At 41.4% G+C, this 9,924-nt stretch overlaps 1 protein-coding gene across 1 annotated transcript in view; it reads right to left on the bottom strand.

Annotated features, from left to right (window-relative positions):
* Positions 1-7,223, bottom strand: part of ADAMTS12 (ADAM metallopeptidase with thrombospondin type 1 motif 12) — a 561,778-nt gene extending 554,555 nt beyond the window's left edge. The window contains exon 1 of the mRNA XM_044681474.1: positions 6,919-7,223. Within this exon, the coding sequence (XP_044537409.1) occupies positions 6,919-7,045 (127 nt within the window). The 5' untranslated portion in view covers positions 7,046-7,223. The remainder of the gene's footprint in view (positions 1-6,918) is intronic.
* Between the last annotated feature and the right edge of the window lie 2,701 nt (positions 7,224-9,924).

Genomic DNA, 9,924 nt, shown 5'->3' with positions numbered 1-9,924 from the left:
TCTCTCTCTCTCTCTCTCTCTCTCTCTCTCTCTCTCTCTCTCTCTCTCTCTCTTTCTCTCTCTCTCTCTCTCTCTCTCTCTCTCTCTCTCTCCCTTTACCTATTGCATTTAAAACATAACTCAAAAGCCACCTTCTCCAAAAACCTTCCCTTCATTTTCCCAATTAATAATGACTTTCCCCCTCAGATCTCATACAGCACTTCCTTTTGCACCTTTCTGATGCTCTAAGTAAGTCGAAAAGGCAGAATTTGAAAATAAGTCTTCCTGATGCTATCAAGGAGTCTGCCTACCATGTCACATAACACACATTTAGATCAAAGCAGACGAGTCTGATAAAATAGCACTTTGCCACTATGGCCTCTATTTGTAAAAATTAAATGGCAAAAGGATAGAATACAGGGTTTAAAAATCCCTTCCAGTTCTAAATCCTACATTAATAACTTGTATCACTACCCTAAATCCTCCCTTCCCAGCACCTTGCAAGATAGACATTAGATAATTGTTGGTAAAAGTGACCTAAAATTTAGGTTGACGATAGCTTGTCAAAGTCCTAGAATGCCAGGTTAAAGAGACTGTTTACTTGATTGCACTGTTAACAGGGAGCCATTGAAAGTATTAGACCATGAGAACACAGTAATGAAAGTTCCCGCTATTTTCTTATGTTTGGTAGCAGAGCTATAAAAATAGTTCATAATTATTTTTCAAAACAAATTCTTTCCAATTTGCCTCGAGATAAGTAGGGAGACACATTAACGTTTATGGAATTTTCGTCTGGTTGGTATATATAGGCTGGACCAAAAGAGAAAGACAAGAGAGTCAGATTAGCCAGTACCTCAAAGGACAATTCTCCATGTCTTTGCTAAATCAAAATGTGCTTCGCTTGGGGCTCCCTTAGAAGAGCCCCAAGGTGGAATGAAACGTGATTTTTGTCCAGGGAAAAGCTATTCCCTGCAGAGTTCACTGGTCTCATCTGTTGTTTGAAAAGTATGCTAGAAAACAAATCATTTCCAGATATTAGCTGGAGGCTGATTTTGACTATGTAGCTCTTTGGGTAAAACGTTTGGTTTAATCAAACAACCAGCCAAATATTTTGAGCACCAAGCACAATGCTAGGTATTAGAGATATAAATACAAAAGGATACAGTCTCTGTCTTCAAGAAGCCTACATTCTATCATGGGAAATAACATACATATAAAATGTGGAAGTTTTGATTACATATACACAATATATATATGATATAGTAATATACTACTCACATATTAGTAATAAAATACTAATATATTTTAAAACATGCCATATATTACCATATATGGAGGAAGCTAGATGGCTCAGTCTGGACTTCAAGTCAGGAAATTCAACTTCTTGGGTTCAAATCTGTCCTCATACACTTACTAGCTGTGTGGCCCTGGGCAAGTCACTTAATTCTGTTGGCTTTAGTTCTTCATCTGTAAGATGAGCTGGAGGAGGAAATGGCCAACCACTCCAGTGTCATTGCCAAGAAAACTCCAAATAGGGTCATGAAGAGTCAGACACAATTGAAAAGACTGAACAACACTATATATAGTAATATGTTACTGTGTGTGTTTATATAGCATATATTAATATATTCTATACTTCACATATGTGTCATAGACATAGTAATTTCACAGAGAGAGGCATTAATGTCTAGAGGATCATGCAGATTGCATCTTTTGAAGGACTCTAGGGATTCTAAGAGGCAATATATATTTTAGGTATGGAAACATTCAATGCCAAGGCACAAAGATGACAAATAGAATGTCTCATATAAGAAACAGCAAGGAGGTTCATTTGGCTACACCACCGAGCTCGTGAGAGTGAATAATAATCCAGAAGTCTAGAAAATGGGGTTAGAATCAGATTATGGAAGACTTTGACCATCACATGGTATTCCTACTTCATCCTAGAGGTAATAGGGAAGAGACATTGTAGTTTATTGGGTAGGAAAGTGACATGATCAGAACTGCACATTAAGAAAATCACTCTAGCAGCTGTGTAGAAGATGGATTAGAGAAGGGAAAAAACTTGAAAGAAGGAGATCTACTGAGAGATTTTTTAAATAATCCAAGTGAGTGACTGAACCGAGTAGTAACCATGCAAAAGGAGAGTAGAGAAAGCATTACCTCACAAAGGTTGCTGAAATAGAATTGACAAGACTTAGTACATGATTATATATTTGGCAAAGAAAAATGAAGAACAGAGCTTGGGTGACTAGAAGGAGAGTGATACCCTCAACAGGAATAGGAATGTTCAGAAGGGAATAGAATGTTCAGGTTTGGGAGGGGAAAATGAGAGTTCTATTTTGGGTGTGCTTGGTTTGAGATTCCTAAGTCCATCATTTTGAATTGTCCACTGGACAGCTGGTAATGCAGAACCACAGTTTAAGAGAGAGACTAAGATTGGAGATGTAGATATTGGAATCATTTGCACAGAGATGAAGAGAGCTTTGAGGTTAGAGGAGAATGCAAAAGAGAAGATAACCCAGGAAAAGGCTTACTCTGCCCAGAGCCTGGATTAGATTGACCCTAAACTTGCTGCTTAACTTCATTAGAGTTTAGGTTTTTATCATGTATAAAAATGGAGGTAATAATATATCTTACAAGAGAGAGAACATAAGGAGTATGGGGTACTTGAATAGTTTGAGACTAGAATGATATTTTCTCCTGCTTTGTTTGAAAGGAAGAATATAGGGAGTAATGAATGGAAAACACTTAAGCATATGTTTTAGCTATCTATTCATAATGAATGAAATGAATGAGTTATTGTATATGATGAATATCTATTCATAGGTTGAAGCAGCTAGGTGGCACAGTGGATAAACTCAGGGCTTAGAGCCAGGAAGACTCCTCTTCCTGAGTTCAAACCTGGCCTCAGACATTTAATAAGCTGTATCATCCTGGGCAAATCACTTAACCCTGTTTGAAAAAATTCTTCATATAGTAACAGCAATAATGTATGATGATCAACTATGAAAGACTAAGCTACTCTTTTTTTTTAAACCCTTGTACTTCGGTGTATTGTCTCATAGGTAGAAGAGTGGTAAGGGTGGGCAATGGGGGTCAAGTGCCTTGCCCAGGGTCACACAGCTGGGAAGTGGCTGAGGCCAGGTTTGAACCTAGGACCTCCTGTCTCTAGGCCTGACTCTCACTCCACCGAGCTACCCATCTGCCCTAAGCTACTCTTAACAATACAGCGATCTGGAACATTTCTGAAGGACTTATAACAAAGAATGATGTCCACCTCTGGAGAAAGAACTGTTAGAGTCCGATGCCGATCAAAACATATTATCTTTCACATTAATTTATTTATGGTATTATTTGGAGATTTTGGTTTTACATGAGTTTTCTCTTACAGCAGTAACCTTGGAAGTGTGTTTTGCTTGATAATATATGTATAACCCAGATCAAATTGCTTACCATCTCTCAGAGGGAAGAGGGGAGGAAGGGAAGAAAGCAATTTGGATCTTATAATTTTGGAAAACATATGTTGAAAATTATTTCATGTAATTGGGAAAATAAACTATCTTTGAATTTTTAAAACGAGCTGGAAAAGAAAAGGGCAGAACAATCCAGTATATTTGCCCAGAAAACCCCAATTGGGGTCAGGGAGAGTCATGACATGATTGAAACACAAAATTCATGTTAAGCTCCACAAATGCAAGAACTTTATAAAATATAAATTTTGTATGTCATTTTGCACCTTTAAATGTATTGGAGACATGAGTTTTCGGGGGGAAGAGGAGGGGAACATGTCTGGGAGGAATTAATTTTATTTCAAAGTTATAGCGAGCTCCCTGTGAGGAAACCCCATCTACCAATGCAGTTTAGAATGGCTATATAATTTAACCATCATAAAAAGAAGGGGCAGCTAGGTGGCACAGTGGATAGAGTGTCAAGCCTGGAATTAGAAGCACCTTAGATCAAATCTGGCCTCAGACATTTTCTAGTTGTGTGACCCAGGGCAAGTCACTTAACCCCTTTTGCCTAGTCCTTGCTCTTCTCTTAAGAGTTGTTACCAAGACAGAAAGGGTTAAAAAAAAAGAGTTGTTCAGGAACACTGAGAAATTAAGTGACTTCTCTTGGTCACACAGCCTGTAGGTCTCAGAAGCAGGATTTGAATCATGTCTTCCTTCCAAGAGGTCAATTCTCCCAAAGCCAAGCTGCCTCAGAATGGCAGGCATTAGTACTTAGTAAATATTTGTTGATTTAGATTTAATTTGGGTCTATTTCAGGGGATAAAAATCTAGAACTGTAGAGAATAGAAATGACTGTGTAAGAGGAACACCCCCCCACTCCCACCCCCCAGATTGTCCAACCTGCGTCCCTGCCCTGCATGACTGGAAGTCACGTAAATGCACAAGTGATGCATCTGGGCCAAAAAAAAATGATAAAAGAGGGGGTGAGAGGAGTTGCTCTCTCTATTTCCTTGGACTGAAGTGGTGGAAGACTGTGGCTAAGAGAGATAATCATGTGGAGAGATACATGGTTAGAATTAGATTAAAAATAGGCTTTAATCTCTACCTATCTGCTTTCTCTATTTCAAGTGAATATTAATAAACTCTATGGAAACTAAAGCTTTTAACTTAACTTCAACATGACCTAGGCTAAACCTTTCACTTTACACACAATGAAACCAAGGCTCATCATCTAAATGATCTGTTTGAGAGAAAATAAGATACAACGGCAAAATTCCTGGATTTAGGGTCAGAGGATCTGGATTTAAAACCAGCATTGCTGCTTCTAGCCTCTGTGACACCAGCAAGTGTATTAAGCCCTCCAGACTTCAGTTTCCTCATCTGTAAAATGAAGGGTGCCAATTAGATGAATTCTAAGATTCCTTACATCTGTAAATCTATACTCCTAATGATCCTATTATGTTGATAAACTGAAGAACATTTAGAGGGAGAAAATCAGAATGGCGAAGGGCCTTGTTCAGACCATTTGAAGAATGGATGGATGGACTGAGGACATTTGTTGCTGGTCAGTTATTTTTCAGCTTTTTCCAACTCTTCATGACCCTATTTGCTTCTTTTTTTTTTCATGGCAAGGATACTGGAGTGGTTTGCCATTTCCTTCTCCAGATCATTTTACAGATAAGGAAACTGAGGTAAATAGGGTTAAGTGACTTGTCCAGGGTCACTCACTAGTATTGAGGCCAGATTTGAACTCAGGAAGATGAGTCTTCCTTACTCTAAGCCTGGCAATCTATCCACTGCAACATCTTGCTGACCAATTAATGGCACAAAAGAGCACAAAATGATCATCTTCTCTTTCTCCAAAAGGCTCAAAGCAGTTCATAAAAATCTTCCAAAATTGAATTCTCTCTGCATTGCTACAAAGAAGACGGGAGTTATTCTTCTTAGTCCCATTTTACAGAAGGAATATGGAGAGGTATTCCGCCAAGCTTACAGAAAAGTAGTAAATAGTGCTATTATTGGCAGCAGCTGTACCTGTTTAGATATTGCTTTAAAGTTTGGAAAGTGGATCTGTGGCAGATTTGAAATCTAACCCAAAAGGGATGTGAATTTGAACCAAATTATATCCAAATGTCATGAGAAACACTGTCTGAATTTCTGTGTCGCTGCAGCATCGAAACTGTTCAAAGAACTCGCGTTGCTATTTTAGACTGGGGGTAGGAGATGTGTATCTTGACTATTTTCAAAACTTAGTGGCTTGTTGACCGGTGTCTCTGCCTCTGCTCCGGGCATGGCGATTCCTAGTGAGGTATGGGGTTTTGTTGCTAATCCGTCTTAAAAACCAAAGCAGATGAGTCCTCCAGCTGTGTTTGAACTTTCCGAGGTAGGCCAGGGAATCTTTTCCGGAAATTCTAAGTGAAGACAGAGGAGCCAGCACTTCATCCAAGTGCCCTACCCCCGGTGCCTCCAGAATCGGAGAACATCTGGAAGCCGAAGGGAATACTTGAGAAGAACAGCCAATCCTTCTGGGTTATCTGTTACTTATCGTTAAGCAAGGCTATTACAGCCTCTGGGCTTCTAAGGCAAGATACAAGCCCAGCGAAATATAGAAGGGAGAGTTCCACACCGGCTGATTTATATTACTCTTTCTTTACACATTTTGTCCACACCTAATTCCTCTGAGAGTCAGCAAACATCGAGGGCAAGAGGTTTCTGAAAGAGGCCAGCTGTGGTGAGGTGAAGGGCAAAAGTGGGAGAGCCAGGACGGAGGGGAAAGGAATTTCTCTAAAAAGGGGAGAGGGGTAAGTGTGTGTGTGTGTGTGTGTGTGTGTGTGTTTCTTTTAAAAACATGCAAGACCAATTCTTTCCAGGAAAGCAAAACAGAGTCAAGCTCGCTCAGCAGGGGTGGAATTATATTTGGGCTGCCCTGATACGAAGTTTGCGAAAGAAATAGCTGAGAGCTGCCCATTGGATTTCAGATGATTTTCTATATTCAGAGTCTGAAGTATTAGGGTTTTCAAATTGTGGTGTATTCAAAGGAGCTGCAATAAAATAGAGGGCCAGTTCCCGCCCCGTCGATTTCTCAAGATTACATTGTCACGGGTGTGGATGGAGTCGGCATGTTAACGGTTTCCCGTCCAACTTCGGATGGGCATTAATGATCTCTTAAAGGCAAAACTCTGAGGCAGCTTTGATTATCACCCCCCTGCACCCCACCACCATTCCCACCCAAGTAGCTGTAGCTTCCCTTCCAACTCAGGGACGCCGTTTCCCCTTCTCCTCCCCCACGTGTGTGTGTGTGTGTGTGTGTGTGTGTGTGTGTGTGTGTGCGCGCGCGCGCGCGCGTATGTGTGCACGGAGTTAAACTGGTTGGGGTTTTGGAGGGGAAGCAGGGAATGGCCTGAAAAAAAAGAAGACAGGCTGTCACGCGTTCATATTTCTAAGCACCATTGTTTGCAGATAAGAAGGAAAAAAAATCACTAACCTTGCCTCTTGTCCGGAAAGGAAAACGCGCCTGGCTGAGGCTCTCTATCATTGCATAGCGCCTGAAAGTCAAGGAACTGGACTACGAGGAATATATTTGCCACCCAGCTCCTCAGGACCCATGGCATGATTCAGTTGTTGGGAAGAGGGGGAAAAGAAGAAAGAAAGAACGGAAAAGAAAGAAAGAAAAAGGAGCGCTACTAAGTTTTGCACTTAGCTTAAGGAATAACCATGCATGTGGCCGGTCAGGATAAGGCTGAGGGACATGGCCTTAGGGTGCGCCAGAAGCTGGTGCGAGCTGCAAAGAATGTCTTTTTTGAACAGAGAGGGGCCAGTTACCTTTCTAGCACACACCACCACCCCTCTCCGCCTCCCCCACTCCCTCCCTGAAAGGGGAGTGATCAAGCCAACAGAGTCTGCTTTCTTAGGGGTGTGGGTTGGGTCACAGCAAGAGGGAGCCGCCCAGGGCCACCCCGCCTCCCCCTCACCCCCCCCCCCGCAGCCATTTGCTTGGCCCAGAGCTTTGCCTCTGCATCTCCCCCTGGGGTTCCCCTCCCCCAAACTTCTTCCGTCCCGCCCAGAAGCTCTGGAGAAGCTGGCGGATCCAAACCAAATAGGGGTGGCTACAAGAGAGTAACCCAGGGCTGGAGGAGGAGGGAGGTGATAGGAGGTTAGGGTTCTGCAGGACAGGAAAGAACAGGGGAAAGAGGGAGCCCCTCAGACCTAGGAATCTGGGGCCGGCAGCTAGAGAAAGGGACACTTTCTCTACATGCTCTGATGCCTTTGCACACCCTTGCCCTTTTACTTACCCAATCTGACTTTTACTTACCCAATCTGATTTCTCCAGGCAAAAGTAGTCTAGAGTGGGTGTGAATTCCCTGTATAACAGAGGACCAGGCAGCTTTCTTTCAGTGATGCCTCAGAAAGACTATAGGAGATCAGGGACTATCGATCAGAAATTAAAAGACTCCAGCTGTGAACAATAATAATTGTTTTTAAAGAGTTGGCCAGAGGACCTATGGGTCTGAACAAGGTTGAAATATGCCAGAAAACATGAGAGCTATTTGTTGGGGTCATTTTCGGAGTGGATCATGCTCACCTCCTGCCTTCAGTAGATCTAGCCCGTAACCAAGCATCCTGGAAAGTTACCCAGCCTAAAGCAAGGCAGTTCAGCCTCTGAGGAAGGTCTTTTGGAGCTTGGGCTAGCCGGCTCCTGAAAGGCTCTCACTTTGGAAGAGTCCAGCCTGACCTGAGCAGTAGCATGACCTGCAGACTCTCTTCTGTGTAACATCAGATGTGCAGGATTAACCACTCACCAGAAGGAACTCAAGGTTATACCTATGTGCTTAAATATAGAGCTAGAAGAGACAATAGGGACCAGCAGGTTGATCCAACCTCATTAGAAGGCACCTAGTCTTATGCCCTTATTTTACAGTTGAGAAAATGGAGTTAATTTAATTTTTTTTAAAGTGAATTATTTGGGGCAGCTGGGTGGCTCAGTGAATTGAGAGCCAGGCCTAGAAATGGGAGATCCTAGCTTCAATTCTGGCCTCAGACACTGTCTAGCTGTGTGACCCTGGCCAAGTCACTTAACCCTCATTGCCTAGCCCTTAGCACTCTTTTACCTTAGAACCAATATATAGTATTGATTCTAAGATGGAAGGTAAGAGTTTTTTAAGAAGTGAATTATTCAAATAAATTAACCTTGCTTAAGGTTATAGTGGCAGTAAATGTGACCGGAAATGGCATAGCTAGTATATAAACTCAAGTTCTTTAACTCCAAATCATATTTTCTATTTCTATTCCTAGCAGGTGCTTCAGAAACAAGTGAATCTCAGAAGGCTTGGCAAGAGAGATAAGATCACTCTGAGCTTTTGTTAATAAACTCTTAACATTAGGATAGCCAAGTTGTTTGTCATATTTCACAAAACTGTCAACCTCAGTTTCCTCATCTGTAAAATGGGGATAATATGTGTATATATGTGTGTATATTTATATGTATAAACACACACAGAACTAGGTGGTACAGTGAGTAGAGTACTAGGTCTGGAGCCAGGGAAAATCTGTATTCCTGAATTCAAATGTGGCCCCCAGACACTTGATGGTCGTATGATCCAGAGCAAATCACTTAACACTGTTTGCCTCAGTTTCCCCAGCTGTAAATAAGCTGGAAAAGGAAATGATAAACCACTCCAGTATCATTGACATGAAAAAACACAAATAGGATCAGAAAGAATCAAACATGACTGAAAAGCAACTGAACAGAGAGGAGGAAAGGAAGACTGACAGAAAGCCACTACATAAAAATCTATTAAGGAGAGAGGCCTCACTTTTCAAATATAGCAGCATGGGTACATTAGGAAGATGGCTATATTTTGAGTAAGAGAACTGAGATTAAAATACTGTCTCTTCTATTTAAAACTGCCAGTGTAACTTGGGAAAGTCACTTAACTTCATTTAATTTAAATGAATTTCATTTCATTTCCTCACCTGTAAAATGAGGGAATTATACTAGATGGCCTCTAAGGGTCTATCCTGCTCTATATTTAACAATTACAGTATAAACTATGGTCTAAAGACTCCAACATCTTTAGATGTTGAAAATCACTCTAGGAGAGGCCAGGAATGGTCTGCAGCATCTGTTGCCACAACAACACATCCATGGCTAATCTGTTTCATTGCACATCAAGTGTGAGCCCAAAGCAAGCACAGGTCTAGATTACTAACTGGAAGGATCAAGTGGGTTCAGAGTCATTCCAGACCCTGGTAAGGTTAGGTTAACTTTGAACTGGCAAACATCTCCCTGGAGATAATACAAATTACATGAGGTCCTATAATAGGATCACAGAGTTGGCAGTGACCTTAGAGGTCACACAGTACTGGTTAGGCTAGGGTCTTGAAGTAGGATAGAAAGAGATCTTAGAAATGGAGGATCAAGATTTAAGGACCAGCTGAGCTATTTATTAGTCAGGTCACCCTGAGGAAGTCATTCCAGTAGAGGCTTAGT

This window comes from Gracilinanus agilis, chromosome 1, assembly GCF_016433145.1.
Source record: "Gracilinanus agilis isolate LMUSP501 chromosome 1, AgileGrace, whole genome shotgun sequence".
Taxonomy (NCBI): domain Eukaryota; kingdom Metazoa; phylum Chordata; class Mammalia; order Didelphimorphia; family Didelphidae; genus Gracilinanus; species Gracilinanus agilis.
Note: the sequence above shows the minus strand (reverse complement) of the source record. Positions and strands in the feature narration are given on the sequence as shown.